Genomic DNA, 16,122 nt, shown 5'->3' with positions numbered 1-16,122 from the left:
TTACAATGATCATCTTGGGGTATATGACTTGGATCACTTAAATCTTGGTCAAAGAGACTTATCAATTTCCATTTCACCTGTCCTGAAATTCATCTAAGAAAATTTCTTAATATACTTAGGCTATGTGGCTCCTATTTGTGTTTTCCCAAATGGAGGTAAAAGGGGTCCATAGCTCCTGTTCAAGCGCTGGAGGTACAACATCCATGTTGGGTACAAGATTACCTTTATTTCAAACCACAGAAAATACATAAAATGCAAAGCACTACCTTCCTCCCCCGACAAAACAAAACCTAATAGGAGTCCATAAATAAATAAAGAAAGGGGGGATCCACATTTTCCCAGATCTGTCAGAACAAACACAATGAGCAGGAATACATCCATTAGCCCAAACTTAGAATTTCATTTACTGACTGATTAGAACTTGCCCTGAGTAAATCTTTAAGGGGAGTTTCCCACACTGGTTGGTTTCTGGATGAAGGAAGTAGAAAAGGGAAAAACCTTGATCCTAATACAAGAATTAGTCATTAGCATCAGATAGAAATTTCTTACATTATATACATATAAGCAATTACACAATGCTAAGTATTGGACCATGCAAACATGAAAAGTCTCTGTCCTGTATATTTTCCTTTGGGATGCAGGATAAAAAATGTACACAAGTAAATAAATTTACAGCAAAATAAAAAGTAATACAAAGTAATTGGGGGGGGGCGGAGAATTACAAACTAGAAGAATCAGAGAAGGTCTCAAATATGAAGATATCAAAAATATCTGTTTTAAAAAAATTAAGTGTTTTTTTTCTCCCCCAAATACATGGAAGGATAGTTTTCAACATTCACCTTTGCAAAACCTTGTATTTCAAATTTTTCTCCCTTCCTTCTCCCGTTCCCTCTCTTCAAGATAACAAGCAATCCAATATAGTTAAACATGTGCAATTCTTCTAAACAGTTCTATATTCATCGTGCTGTGAAAATAAAATCAGATCAAAAGGGAAAGAAAAAATACAAGACAGGAAAAATGACTTATGCTTTTAAGAAAGCTAGTGTTAACAGAAATTTTACTGTCTTGGTCTCTAAATTGTGAATACCAAGAGCCTCACAAAACACGCTTAGAGACAGGTTTTAGAGCTCAAATAGCAATTTAATGAATCACTTTCAGAATGAGGAATACAGTTTGCAAATTGGTAGTTCTGAGCAGAAGACCTTCTCTTGTTGCAGAAAAGGCAGAGATTTTATACACAAATCATGGGGGAAGAGAGGAGGAAGGTGGACTACAACACAATCATTTTCAGAGTCTGAGTGGTTTTTTATGACAAGCCCATGAGTGCAATAAAATATGGGTGTTCTCCAATTCTATCAGAACATTTCTTTTTTTTCTTTTCTTTTTTTTTTTTTAATAACTTTTTATTGATAGAACGCATGCCAGGGTAATTTTTTACAGCATTATCCCTTGCATTCACTTCTATTCCGATTTTTCCCCTCCCTCCCTCCACCCCTTCCCCCAGATGGCAAGCAGTCCTTTACATGTTGAATGGGTTGCAGTATATCCTAGATACAATATATGTGTGCAGAACCGAACAGTTTTCTTGTTGCACAGGGAGAATTGAATTCAGAAGGTATAAATAACCCGGGAAGAAAAACAAAAATGCAAGCAGTTTATATTCATTTCCCAGTGTTCTTTCTCTGGGTGTAGCTGCTTCTGTCCATCCTCGATCAATTGAAACTGAATTAGCTCTCTTTATCGAAGAGATCCACTTCCATCAGAATACATCCTCAAACAGTATCACTGTTGAGGTATATAATGATCTCCTGGTTCTGCTCATTTCACTCAGCATCAGTTCATGTAAATCTCACCAGTCCTCTCTGTATTCATCCTGCTGGTCATTCCTTACAGAACAATAATATTCCATAACATTATCAGAACATTTCTTAAGTGATTGTTTCAAATCATGGGGGTTATTGCTTGGTGGGGCGACAGAACCAGAATTCTATGATGAGTTTTGTGACAGGAACAGGTTCTATAATTCTTGGTTCACTTCACTTAATATACATAAGAGAGCATTGTCAAGAATTGATTATTTTCTGTCAATAAAAAGTTATTAAAAAAAAGAATTGATTATTTCAAGCTGCATTGTAAGACTCTGACTTCCAAGCCAGAAAAGGCAGATCAAAAGTATTGGTGTATTTATTATACATATTATTTTGATAATTATGACAATCATAATAATTTTTCCTTATTAGGAATTCTTGAAACTATATTCTGCAAAGTCATAATGACACAGATTCAATTCCAAACCTGGGAGCCCAGGTCAGTTTTTCTGTTTTGCTCATTGCTTCTCTCAAAATTTATCTAAGAAAATTTCTTAATATACCTAGGCTATATATCTTCTATCTGTATTTCCCCAAATATAGATAAAAGGGAACCTTAGCACCTGTACAAGCCACTCAGGGTACAAAATAGATATTGGGTACAGTCCTAATTTGATTTCAAACTACAGAAAATACATAAAATGCAAAGCATTAAAAAATATTCCAAAATGAAACCTTGTAGGAGCCTATAAATAGATAAAGAAAATATAGAAAGCACTCATTCAATCAACTTCCCCCCTCGAAGGGAACTAAACTTAGAGAGCCATTTTAGATTTTTCAGTGAGTGCTTCCCTTCCCCAACTTATTGAATTCATCTTCACTGAGGGTATAGTTGGCCATTTAAAGAATTTAAAATTCAGGTCTAGATTTACATTGAATGAATAATTTATCTATTTCTGTTCAAACTCTCATATTCGAGGACTTTTGAACTTACAGTTGATTATGAGGCAATTTCCAAAGCCACTATTATATATATAATTACTATTATACAATATATTATATATATTATATACAATTAGGAAGTGGTAAGTGTCTCAGGGCGAATTTGAACTCAGATCCTCCTGATTTCAAGGCTAGTGCTCTATCTACAATGCCATCTAGGTGCTTTTCCAGGGCCATTTTTGTTCAGGAAATCAATCTCCCTTCCTGTCCAGAAGGCTAGGTCATTCTATTTTCTAATTTTAAAATAATTTATTTTTATATTTATTATTTTATAATTTTTATTTTATTTTATTTGTTTTCTTGCCCTCTCTCCCCATTGTAAAGAAGAAGAAAAAAACATGTATCGCCAAACAAAACAAATTCCAATGTTAACCATGTTCAAAAATGTTCTGCATCTGAATCCATATCACTTCCTTCTCAGGAGAGAAATAACATAGATAATTATCAGATCTCTGAAATGGTTAGTCATTGAATTGATCAAAGATCTCAAGCCTTTGATCTCATACTGACCACTGGAGTTTGTAAGAGCCCAGCCAGACCAATCTTTCTTCCATTTACCTCACAGACCACCCACTGGCCCCCTGCTCCTGGGCCTGAAGTGTGATCTCAGACTTGTGTAACATAGTTGTGTGACACAGAGCAAGTGAAATCTATTTGCCTGTTTCCTTATTTGTAAAAAGAGCTGAGAAAAAAATGATAAATGATTCCAATATCTTTGCCAAGAAAACTCCAGTGGGGTTGTGAGGAGTCTGAAGTGACTGCAATGATGGAAAAACAACAACAAAGTACTATGGCTTCCAGCCTGGAAATTGGGATTTCTGGGAATGAAGTTGAAGGACTACCCTGGAGTCTAGAGAAAAACAGAAGAGAACATGATTCCAATCTGTACCAGTCTGCTCCATAAGCTCTCAGACAGATTGCTCCAGTGTAGTGTTTAGCATTCTCCACTCCTGGAAGGCACTTACTCCTCAGTCTGCCCTTCTGAATCCATCTCTTCTTGCAAAATTCAGTTTACCAAATCACTTGTTGAAGAACCTTACTTATGCTCCTTCCCCACAGCTGAAAAGCCTTTCTCTCCCTATATTTTCACTATTCATTTCAGCCCAGTTTTATTGACTTTTAATCTGAACTTAACAAATACATATAAAACCATCATTTCTAAAACATTGTAGAAGAGAAGAAGATTGATCACAAAATAGAATCTGTGTGGTCATTTTTCTTTTAAACTTCAACTTGTAATTAGCCAATCCATCAGAAACTTCTGTGATTTTTTTCAGGCCTTTTTTTCTGTTCTCTCCATTTTGGAAAGAGAAGAGAGAAAAGGGAATCATAATACTTCCTCCCAAATTGAAAAATCTTATAACAAAAATATATACTTTGACTTCACATATATAAATGATAACATAATGCTGTCTTCTCAAGGAGTGGAGAAAAGATGGGAGTGAAAGAATTCTGACTCAATTTTTTCTTAAAATGAACATTAAAAAATCTTTAATTTAATTGGAAAATATTTAGTGAAATAAAATATATTTAAAAATATATAGTTAAGCAAAATAAATGTCTTCATTGGCTGTGTCCAAAAATCTATGTCTCATTCTGCACCTTAAGTTCAACATCTCTCTGTAAAAAGAATTATTAGTCTTCTGGAATTGTGGTTGGTCATTTTATTAATCAAAATCCTAGATTTCTCCTTTGCTTCCTTTTTTACTGTTTCCTATTATACTTATCTGTCTGAGCATGGTGTTCCCTTTTCCCACATCAGAATGTAAAGGTAGGAGCTTTTTATCTTTCTGTTTTCCAGTGTCTAGCAATGTTAGGTTCATAATAAGTGTATGCATATTGATGACTGCACGTGTAAAACCTATATTACATTTCTAGCTTTCTCAATGGGAGAGGACCAGAGGACAGAGGGAGAGAACTTGGAACTCAAAATGATTTTTTAAAATGTTAAGATTATTTTTACATGTAACAGAGTAAAAATAAAATATTAAATTAAAAATATATATGGATTTGAAACAGGTCACGACTCTACCCTGTCCCCAACCCCACTCACCTTATTAAATTCTCCCATCCCAAGGATGGCCTAGAACTAAGCATCTTCCCCTTCCTTGCCTCTGCAATATGGATTCTGCGTCCCTAGGATGGCCTAGAACTAAGGACCTTCCCCTTCCTTGTCTCCCAGTTTTACCTTTCTGTGGATTCTGCAGGGTGACATAATGGGAAAAGCCTCGATGAGAATTTAGGACACTGAGTTCAAATCTCAGCTTTAACACTTAGTAGCCTTGAAACTTTCAAGGCCTTTAATTCTTCACGCCTCAATTTTCTCCTCTGTACAATGGGGGTTAATATCAGCACTACCCCCTCTTTCAGGAAAATCCTATCCCAGCCTTTAACCACGAGGGAAATGAAAGATTTACGAGCCTAGAGCTCTCCCCTCCGCCTACAGAAGTGGCCGAGAGAGCGGAGGTGTCGGGGGAACCGGGCCTTCCTCACTCAGCGGAGTCGGGACTCCTGGTGTCCAAAGGCTGGCCCGAGGTGTTTTCCCTGACACTCTGGCTGTCCCCCCTTTGGGCTCCTTCGCTGTAGAAACTGGGGACCATTCGGGCGAAAAGGCCAGCCAAGCCCCCCGCCCGGGCGATCCGGCGGGCGGCGAAGGCGTACAGCAGAGGGTTGACGCAGCTGCTCAGGAAGGCCAGGGGCGCCGAGACGTTGTGCCCCACACGGGCCGCGGAGCGCAGCCAGCCGGCGGCCTCTGCCCGGGGCGTCCCAGCAGCTCGGCCGCCACGGCGGCCCCGTTGGCCAGGTGGTAGGGCAGCCAGCACGCGGCGAAGACCAGCACCACGGCGGTCACGATCCGGCTGGCCCGGTGCCTGCCAGGGTGGTGCAGCTGGCGCAGACGGCTGCGGACACAGGCCGAACAGACCGCGATGACGGTGAAGGGCCCCACGAAGCCCGCCAAGGTCTCCAGGAGAAGGAGCGTCACCAGCTGCCGGCCCGACGAGAACTGGCGTTGGAGGCAGTCGTCGGTGTCCGCCGTGAGCGAGGCGGGCACGGCCAGGGCTAGGGCGGTGAGCCACAGAAGCAGCAGCACCCTGCGCGCCCCGGCCCGGCGCCACCAGCGCTGCAGGTGGAAGGGGCGCACCAGGGCCACCAGGCGCTCGGCGCTCAGCAGCGTGATGAGCAGGACGCCCGAGTACATGGACCCGTTGACCAGCCACACCAGGACCTGGCACACGAAGGGCCCCAGGCTCCAGGAGCCGGCCAGCGCGTGCATCCAGAAGGGCACGGTCAGCAGCGCCAGCAGGTCGGCCGCCGCCAGGTTGACGATCAGCAGCACGGTGGGCGGGGGAGCCTTCATCCTTCGGCACACCGTCCACACCACGGTCAGGTTGCCCGGGACGCCCAGGGCGAAGGCCAAGCCCAGGAGGGCGCCGGCGACCTGGCGGGCGACAGTCAAGGCCACGGGAGAGTCGGACTCCTCACTGGAATGGTCAGAAGCCATGATCGTGGGCGCCGCCCCCGCAGCCTTCGCAGTCCGACAACTAGCCGCGTCCCAGACACCCTGCTCGTCCCCCCGCTTCGCCCTCGCAAGCTTGTGGGGCGAGAACGTGAGAAACTGGGGAAGTACGGATTTAGCCTTCACTTTCGTCCGGCAAGCCCCGCCCCCTCCCTGAGCGCCAGAAAAAGTTGCAGGGGCCAGTTTCCCGCAAGCCAGCTCGGCTCCCCCCGAGTGTAACCGAGTGAAGCAAGAGCGGGGGAGCTCTGAGAAATGGATCAGGCTGCAAGGAGGGCTGTGGGGAGCAGGCAGCGCGAGGAGGAGGCGGGGGCCACCTGGGTCATTGCCCTCCTCAGCGTTATCCTCCCTCATCCAGTGCGGCTCTCCTAGAGGGATGGGAGACGCGCGCGTGCTGTCTGTCTGTCTGTGTCTGCGTGTCTGTATCTGCGCGCGCGCGCCGGGCTTTGCAAGGTGCGGGTGGGTCAGAGCTGGGCGAAACTTGCACGTTCCCTCTTACCTCTTGGTTCTTGGGATCCCCAGCTTCCTCCACGGCTCCACTGAAAGGCTACAACCTATGCACAGTCTTCACTGAACCCAAAGAGTTTCGGTCGCTGTTACTAATTCTGGAGCTCTGGAAGGAAGAGTCTAAACTCAGTCAAAAGTACTAGTTGTCATATTTAACACGTAGGGGACTACCTGCCATCTAGGGGAGGGAGCGGGGGAAGGAGGGGAAAAGTTGGAACGGAAAGTTTTGCGAGGGTTAACGTTGAAAAATGACCCATGCACATGCTTTGTAAATAAAAAGCTCTTTTTAAAAAAAAAAAAGTGCTATTTATCAAAAGGAGAGAGGGAGGCTTAGGGAAGAGCGCGAAGGAAGCTGGGAAAAAGGAGCCCCGCAATCCTATCCCGAGCTAACTTAAGTGAAGAGACCTTCACTGACGCCCTTGCTGAGATTTACTGGAGGAGAGGGGGGACGAGGGGATTGGGCTAAACAGCTCCGAGACAGACAAGAGCCTGGACTACACAGCAGAGGATCTCCCCAACTGCCATTTCATCAATGACTTGGAAGAATGCTTAAACCAGATGGTAGGAAACTGGGGGCGAGAGTAAAAAAACAAACAAACAAACAAACAAAAAACTGAATGACAGAATTGAAAAAAACCTACAATGTTGAAGCCGAAAGGGAACTTAAAGGTCTTTTGGACCTTTTCTTCATTGTTTCAAAGGAGGAAACAGACCCAGAGAGACGAAGTAAACTTCTGGGGTTCTCACACTCCTGGTCTCTTCTTTCAAGTTCAGAGTTCTTTCCACTGCGACAGGTGGATCCAAAATGTAATGGACAGACTGGGGTGAGTGAACTGAAGCCAAGAAAATATTTAATAAAGGTCGCTGCCGGATCTTGGACTTGAATTAAAAATTTACCAAGAAACCTGTAGGATGTGGGGTTAAAAACTGTAAAATCGAGATGATACTAGTCTATCTCCTAGGGTTAATGTGAGTATCAGAGATAAAAGTGGTTTTTATAGCTTTGAGTGAGGTACAATTTATTACATTTACTTAAAATTTTACATTTAGTAAAAGGACATTTATTGAAAATATTGAATATATCTTTATTGTGATGATGTGGTGGTGGCAGCGGTGGTGATGAGATGAAGTGGGAGACATGGCTACATGTAAAAAAGACAGATTTTAATGACGAAAACTCAACATGTGAGCCAACTTTTTTTGTTCTTGGGAGTCTGACCATATGACTTTCTCTTAAATTTTTTTCATCAGCTCCATGTTGTTTCTTGGATAAAGCACAGACTTCTCAGGGCTAAATGTTAGTCCTTAACAATCTGGCTCCAACTTTTCTTTGTAAGACTTATCTCACATTCTTTTCCAGGACCAATTTTGCATGTCAGCAGAACTGAATTGCTGACTGTTCCCTGAATTTGGTATTTCATTTCCTGTTGCTATGATTTTACTCAAATTGACTGGAATATATTCCCTTCTTGGAATCCTCAGCTTCCTCCATGATTCCACTTAAAGGCTACATCCTATGCAAAGTCTTTCCTGAGCCTAAAGAAATACTAACAAAAAAAGAATCTCTCTTTTTTTTCCTTCCTATATTTTTCCCTACATTGAGGAAGAGGGGAAAAACCCCTTGAAATAAACATGCATAGTTAAACAAAACTAATTCCCTTGATGGCCATATCTAAAAATTTATGTATCTCAACCTGGTCTCTGAGTCCATCATCTCTTTATATAGATATGAGTAGTATGCTTTTTCATGGATCTTTGGGAATCACAATCTTGTTCATTGTATCCACCAATTAGTAAGTCTTTCTGAGTGTCAAAGTCTTTACAATTATTATTGCTAATTGTATACATTGTTTTCTTGATTCTCAGGCAACATCAATTCCACATCAATACAAGTCTTCTCAAGGTTTCTTTGAAATTATTCCCTTTATCATTTCTTACAGCACAATAATATTGCAGTATATTAACGTGCCACAATTTGTCCAGACAATGGCCGATTGATCGATGTCCTCTTAGGTTTTCTCTCTTTGTCACAACAAAATGAGCTGCTGTGATATTAAGTGATTTGTCCAGTGCCAGTGGACAGGATATAAGTAATAGAAAGAGGATCTGAACTCTGATTCTCTGACTACAATTCAAATACTTTTCCCACAGTACACGACTCTCTTTCAAAAGAGAAATTAATGAGGGGGAAACCCCCAATTTTTCTCTTTTCCCTATTCTTACTCATATTGAAGGGGGGAAATAATCCTTTGAAACAAATATGCAATATATTGTATCTAGGATATACTGCAACATATCCAACATATAAAGGACTGCTTGCCATCTAGGGGAGGGGATGGAGGGAGGGAGGGGGAAAAAAATCGGAACAGAAACGAGTGTCAATATAATGTAATTATTAAATAAAAAATTAAAAAAAAAAAAAGAAACAAATATGCAAAATTAGTCCCCCCAATGGACATATCAATGAATTTATGTCTCAATATGTACTTTGAGTCCATTGTCTCTCATTAGGAGATAGATGGCATGCTTCCTCATGGATCTATGGGAATTGTGTGGTTGATCATTATATAATTAATCATATGATTAAGCATCCACAGGGGAGGCTTTAAGGGTTATGGAGTGACACAATGAGTTGTGGAATAGCAAGATTACACTCCTTGGGTAGAATAGGTAATATCAACAGAAATTCTTATGAAATTTTCTGTGAAGAGTGATAGTGTTGGGGCTCAGCGAACCCCTTAAAAGCTGAGTGTGTCTAAGAGATATTGAAGGGAAAGCTGTCCACCTGAAAATCAATCTTCATCTTTTCCCTTTCCCAAATGTTTGATTCATAGTGTCAAGAGGATTTGGAGCTGGATGAAGCAATTTGGAGTTCAGGATAAGAACTTTTCTGGGAGTGAAGAGATGTGGGTTCAAATCCTCTCCATTACTTACTACCTGTTTCTACTCAGGACAAGTTGCTTAACTCTCTGTGCTTCAGCATAAAATGTGAAAATTGAACTTTTTAGTACCATTGCCCTTTCGGCAATTTCCTTTTCAGATTAAGATTCTCTATCTATGATGGTACCAAAAAAAGTACTGATTAGTGACTAAAAGGCTTCTTCTCATCCTCTCAACATGGTGCAGGTGCCATTTTACTGGAACTGAAATTAGGTCAATCTGAGTTATTTATCCTCTCCTAGCCTCAGTTTTCTCATCTGTAAAAGGTTAATAATAGTAGCACCTACCTTGAAGAATTGTTGTGAGGATCAGATTAATACTAGATCAAATGACAAAAGTACTAAGTATTGAAAGGCACTTTTCAAGCCTCCAAGTACTATATAAATGCCTGCCTGCTCTCTTAGGTTCCAAGTCTGTGTTGAGACAAGTACTTTTTTTTTTAGCTTTTTCCTGTCTCAGGACATAAGCAACATGACTTCCCTAAAGGGACCAGATTTCCATTACAGGTAAGGACAACCCATTCAGCCTTCTTTGTGTCTTTATTTCCATTTCTTGTACCTTTTATAGGGACATGAGCCATTTTTTTCCCCTAAGGCTTGCTTGATCAGAAGGCAAATAATAAGAAATGGATGAGAGCAAAAAAAAAAAAAAAATCTAGCTCTATCTGGAATCCCCATTGGCACAAGGACTCCCCTCTCCCCCTTCCATATTTCTCCTCACTTTGAATGTCTGTTGTTTGGGTCTCCTCCAACTGATTAACCATCATCCACCTCACAAGAGGTGGATGAAAAACTTTACTAAATGTGGTCTCAATATTTATGTACTAATTGGTAGAATTAGAATTCAAATCCAGATCCTCTGTCTTCAAATCCTGCTCTCAATTCAGTTCAATTCAATAAATACTCATTAAGTGCCTGTGAAATTTTTTTTTTAACCCTATTGGAATTGAAATGCAAAGTTGTAATATAGAGCTTACTCCTATGGAGCTTACAATCTAAGCAGGAAAGCTTACACATGAATGCTTGTGATAGGAGGGATTGTAACATGCAAAGTGAAATAAATATGTAGAATAAGATATGTTTTTGGACATAGCCAATATGAACATTTGTTTTATGTGACTGGGCATATGTATTACAAGGCTTTTTTTTTTCCTTCATTTTTCCCCAGTGGAGTGGGAAAGGAAGACAAATTTTTTTTAGCACAATCTTTTTATTCTTTTTTTTCAGTTCCAAATTCTCTCCTCTCTCCTCCTTCCCCACCAATGAGAAGGCAAGAAAAACAAAACCTATAAAATATATATGGTTCTGCAAAACAAATTTCCACATGCTTACTAATTTAAACAAATTAATTTTTAAAAAACATACAGCATTTAGGTACAGGCAAAGATCTATTTGAAATTTGATAAGAGAGACATTTTGGCTCACTTTACCTTGGAAGGAAGGAAAAGGCAGAGAGAAATTGTTATGGAGGAAATGGTGTTATCTTCAAGGGGACTAGACTGGTCTACTTCTCTATTTCCTTGAGAATCTCCTTGACACAAACCCAGTTGCATGTAAGGCACCTCCCCCTCAACCCCAGACCTAAAATTAAGATATTAATCTGCTAATTCATCCCAGTCTGAGTTCCCCTTTTCTAATTCATTTACAGAGAAGAGGGAGTGAAAGTAGTGGATAAATAACTGAGCAGATATTATCAGATCGACAATCATAAGGGAACTTGTTGGGAATGGGGAGGGAGAAAGGAAAGGGGAAAGAAAGGAGAAAAGAACCCATTGTGCCCATCTCAATCTAGAGAAGGAGATGGAGGGAGATCTGGAAAAAAGATTGTTTATAGGAGACTTTAATGGAAATGTGAAGGGCTCTTGTCTGGAAGAGGGATTAGATTTGTTCTGCATAGGTCAGATAGTGAAGATTGTGTTACTATCTGTCCAAGTTGTGTTCAACTCTTAGCAAAGATACTGGAATAGCTTGCCATTTCCTTCTCCAGATTATTTTATAGATGAGGAAACTGAGGCAAGCAGGTTAAATGACTTGCTTCCGGTCTGACAGATAATACATGTCAGAGGACAGATTTGAACTTGGGAAAATGAGGAAAAATCTAGGATGTGCCCTGTGTTTCCCTCTGTATAGAAGCACTCTGATGATTAGAGTAGAACAAAAAAAAGAAAAGAAAGAAAAAAGGGAAGAAAAACTGAAGAGGAAATCCTTTTGAATGTGAGTCTGTGTGTCTGTGCTTTTCCTTGGTTCTTTGGGGCTCCCGTGTTTAGAGTGACTGACCCTCTTGCTACTTTTATTATTATTTCTGAAGGGTACAATCCTAACTACAATCAGGAATCCCCTGTGATCTCAGTGTCAAGGAAGTAGCAAGCTTATCCTATAAGACCTCTGAAGCAGTGTTGAACTTGAAACTCCTATAATCGATGCCTTCCCTCTATTAATTATTTCTTATTTATCCTGTTCATAGCCTGCTTTGCATATATTTGTTTGCTTCTTATCTCACCCATTAGATTGTGCACAAGCTTTTTGAGGACAGGAACTGACTTTTGCTTCTTTTTTATCCCCAAGACTCAGCACAATGTCTGACACATAGTAGGAGCTTATTAAATATTGATTGATTGATTGAAATGGCCCAGTGGCTGATAGGAAAGGATAGAACACCTGGGAAAAGTGGGAAGACATCTTCTCCTTCCCTTCCTGCTGACCTGAAGGGTGAGATGGTCCTTTCTTTGGCAAAGCTCATTCCATCCTATCAATTCTTTCTCCATTGATCATCCCTGAACCTCTTAAGATCCTCTTAGCCAAATTTCATTTCCCCAACATCTTATTCAAGTGCTTTCTCAAAAGTCACCCACTCGACAAATCCAATGGCTTCCTTCCAATCCTGGCTTTCCTACAATATCTCTGTACCTTTACTTACATCCCTTCTTTGCTTTTCCTAACTTCTCATACTTCTCTGACTGATAAGTCTTTGTCTTTTCTTGCTGCTCCTGCACCTTAAATGTAGGCACCCCCCAAGACTATGTTCTTGGCTTTTTTTCCTTTATATTCTCCTCCTTATTGATTCCATTCTTACCTACAGCTTCAAATATTCCATCTATGCAGATGATATCTATATCTATTTATATCTCTCTCTTGATGACTCTTCTGACCTTCAGATCTTTATCAACAGCATACCTGGTGATATCTCCCCCTGTTGTATAGAGAAGGATTAAAGCTCTTTTGTCTCATGTGCCCGGCAACTAAACAACACATTTTCAGCTGGTTGTATGTATATTTGTGCTTGTGTGTAGTACAAAAATAAGCACCATTTTTTAATAGATGTGCTTAGGATAGAAAGGGTAATGGGGCTGGAAGTGGAAGGTCAGTTGTGATTATTTAGGTCTTACCACACCAGGCTAACACAGAAAAGAGTGAAGATTTCCTCCCACTGTTACCAACTCCCTCTTCACAGACACATTCCTAGTCTTCATTTCCTTCTGGGTCAAAGTGAATAAATTCCTTTCATCTCTTCCTGGACCTGAGAATTCAGGCCATGTGCTTTACCCTCAGTTTGACACTCTCATTATTCTTTTTGGGGCTGAAGCTAAATATACTCACTGCTGTTTTTCTTCTTTTTAAAAATTTTATTATTTTTAATATATTATTTATTTATTTTGTTTTATTTATAACTTATTTTAAAGCATTTTTTTCTTTTTAAATTTTGGGTTTTATATTTTCTTCTTCCCCACATACTGAGAAGGTAAGCCATATGAATTTGATTATTACGTGAAATTATGCAAAACATATTTACATGTTAATCATGTTGTAAAAAAAGAGTGAGAAAATTATATTTTAATTTGCACTTACAGTTCATCAATTCTCTGGTAGTAGAAATCATTTTTTCATTATGGTTCCTTTGGAATAATCTTGATCACTGTATTGCTTAGAATAGCTAAATCTTTGTATAAAATTGCTGCTACTCTGCTGTTTATTTCACTTTGCTTCAGATTGTGTAATGTATTTTCGGATTTTTTCTCTGAGAGGACACACCATATTGGGCACTCCTGTGCCAGGATCTCCCATGTCATACAATTGATTCTAAAGTTCTTTTTTTTTTTTATTAAAGCTTTTTATTTACAAAACATATACATGGGTAATTTTTCAAAATTACCTTGCAAAGCTTTCTGTTCCAAATTTTTCCCTCCTTCCCCCCACCTTCTCCCTAGATGGCAGCTAGTCCAATACATGTAAAGATTCTTAAGTTCTTTTTCCTAAGGCAATTGGGGTTAAATGATTTGCCCAGGGTCACACAGTCAAGACATGTTAAGTGTCTTGAGGCCAGATTTGAACTCAAATCTGACTTCAGGGCTGGTGCTCTATCCACTACACTTAACTAGCTGCCCCCAAGATTCTAAAGTTCTTAAGAGATTCCTTGAGAGTGTTCTGTATCACTTTTTCTGACCACCTGGTGAGTGTCAAATGTATTCTTGTCAAAAAAAATTTTCTATGGTATTTTTTTAGCAGAATGTTTTCCCTGATTACCTCTTTTAATTAAATCTATTTTTACTTTTGCATTGCCTGAGATCTTGATTGCTATCCCTGCCTTTTTTACATCAGTTGCGATATATTAGATTTTGCTCTAACCCCTTATTTTAACTCTGTGTGTGTGTCTTTCAGTTTCAAGTATATCTTGTAAAAATTGTATTGTTGTGGTTTCTAATTCATTCTTCTATCCGCTTCCATTTTATGGGTGAGCCCAACCCATTCCCATTCCCAGTTATGATCGCTAATTGTGCATTTCCCTCTATCCTATTTTCTTCTATTTCTTCTCCTTTTTTTTTTTTTTGTATTCCTCCTCAACAGTCTATTTTGTTTCTAATCACTACCTCCCTTAACTTGCTGTCTCTTTTATCATCTTTTTATTACAACTGTGTATTTGTCCTTTGAATCACTTCTGATCAGAGTAGGATTCAAACTTTTGCCTGCTTACCCCCTCTCCATTTTCTCTCTACTGTAAAAGTTCTTCCTTTTTTGTGAGAACTTTTATGTGAGAAAATTTTCTTCATTTTACTTCTCCCTTTTCTCATCTCCCAGTGTATCCCTCTGTTTCACACCTTCATTTTTTGGGGGAAGGAAGCGATCATTTCAATATAATTAACTCACATCCATATGCTGAGTCTATGTAAACTTCTTCTAACTGCCCTAATAATAATGATAAAAGTTTTAGGAGTTATAGGAATCATTTTCATAAATGAATGTAAACAATTTTAACTTTGTTGAGTCCCTTATGAATAACCTTTTATGTTTACCTTTTTACACTTCTCTTGAGTCTTGTATTTGAATATTAAATTTTCTATTCATCTCTGGACTTTTCATCAGGAATGCTTGAAAGTCTTCAATTTCATTAAATATAAATTTTTTTCCCCTCCAATCCAATCCAATAAAGGATTATATTAGGCTTTTTTTGAGTGAGTTATTTTTGGTTGTAATCCTAGCTTCTTTGCTTTCTGGAATCATATTCCAAGCCCTCTACCACTTTTTTAATATGGAAGCTACCAAATCTTGTGTGATATGGCTCCATGATATTTGAATTATTTATTTCTGGCTGCTGTATTTTCTCCTTAACCTGGGAGGAATATTCATTTTGGAATCTATTTCAGGAGATAATTGGTGGATTCTTTCCATTTCTATTTTGTTCTCTGAATCTAAGATAATGGGGAAATTTTCCTTTTTTTTTTATAAATTTTAAATTTATCTTAAACTTAAATACAAAATAAAAAGAAAAAAAGCAGACCATAAAAGAATATTCAATATAAAACAATAAGTTTCCATTTCAAGAAAATCTATGTATTACTACATAATATATATATGACATTTTATATATTAAAATATGTAATGCCCATATAATATATATTACATATGATATATAAAATCCATATGATACTATATAATACTACACATTGTTCTCAAAGCTTTACAGCTTTTCTTTTCTTCTTTCTAGGTTTTCTTTGGTTCTCTGATGTGCACATTTTATTTTATTTTTGTTTTCTCCCTCCTTCTACCCACTTACCTCCATCCTAAAGAAGGCTACAACTAGATGCATCTATCTATGTCCACATATATATTCATACATGTATATGTAAAACTGTACTATGCATATTTCCATTTGTCATCTCTTACTTTGGAGGTAGATAGCATCTTCCTTCATAGATTCAAGTCTTTTAATGTTTTTCTAAATCAATCAGCTTATCATTTTCTATATCACAGCAGTGTTCTAAGACAATCACATCCTGTCTGAGAGACTGTCTATGAAGATTTTTCCTCCAATTTTCTGCATTCCTTTTATTCTTGGTTGCATTGATTTTATCTAAAT

General features: G+C 39.1%; 1 protein-coding gene across 1 annotated transcript; it reads right to left on the bottom strand.

Annotated features, from left to right (window-relative positions):
* Nucleotides 1-1,119: 1,119 nt before the first annotated feature.
* Nucleotides 1,120-7,039, bottom strand: LOC127547871 (leukotriene B4 receptor 1-like). The gene is given in 2 exon segments (XM_051974959.1): nucleotides 1,120-5,568; nucleotides 5,571-7,039. Coding segments are annotated over 2 exon segments (1,377 nt in total). The 5' UTR covers nucleotides 6,679-7,039; the 3' UTR covers nucleotides 1,120-5,299.
* Nucleotides 7,040-16,122: the final 9,083 nt, after the last annotated feature.

The sequence above is a fragment of the Antechinus flavipes genome, chromosome 2 (assembly GCF_016432865.1).
Source record: "Antechinus flavipes isolate AdamAnt ecotype Samford, QLD, Australia chromosome 2, AdamAnt_v2, whole genome shotgun sequence".
In the NCBI taxonomy this organism is placed as follows: Eukaryota; Metazoa; Chordata; class Mammalia; order Dasyuromorphia; family Dasyuridae; genus Antechinus; species Antechinus flavipes.
Note: the sequence above shows the minus strand (reverse complement) of the source record. Positions and strands in the feature narration are given on the sequence as shown.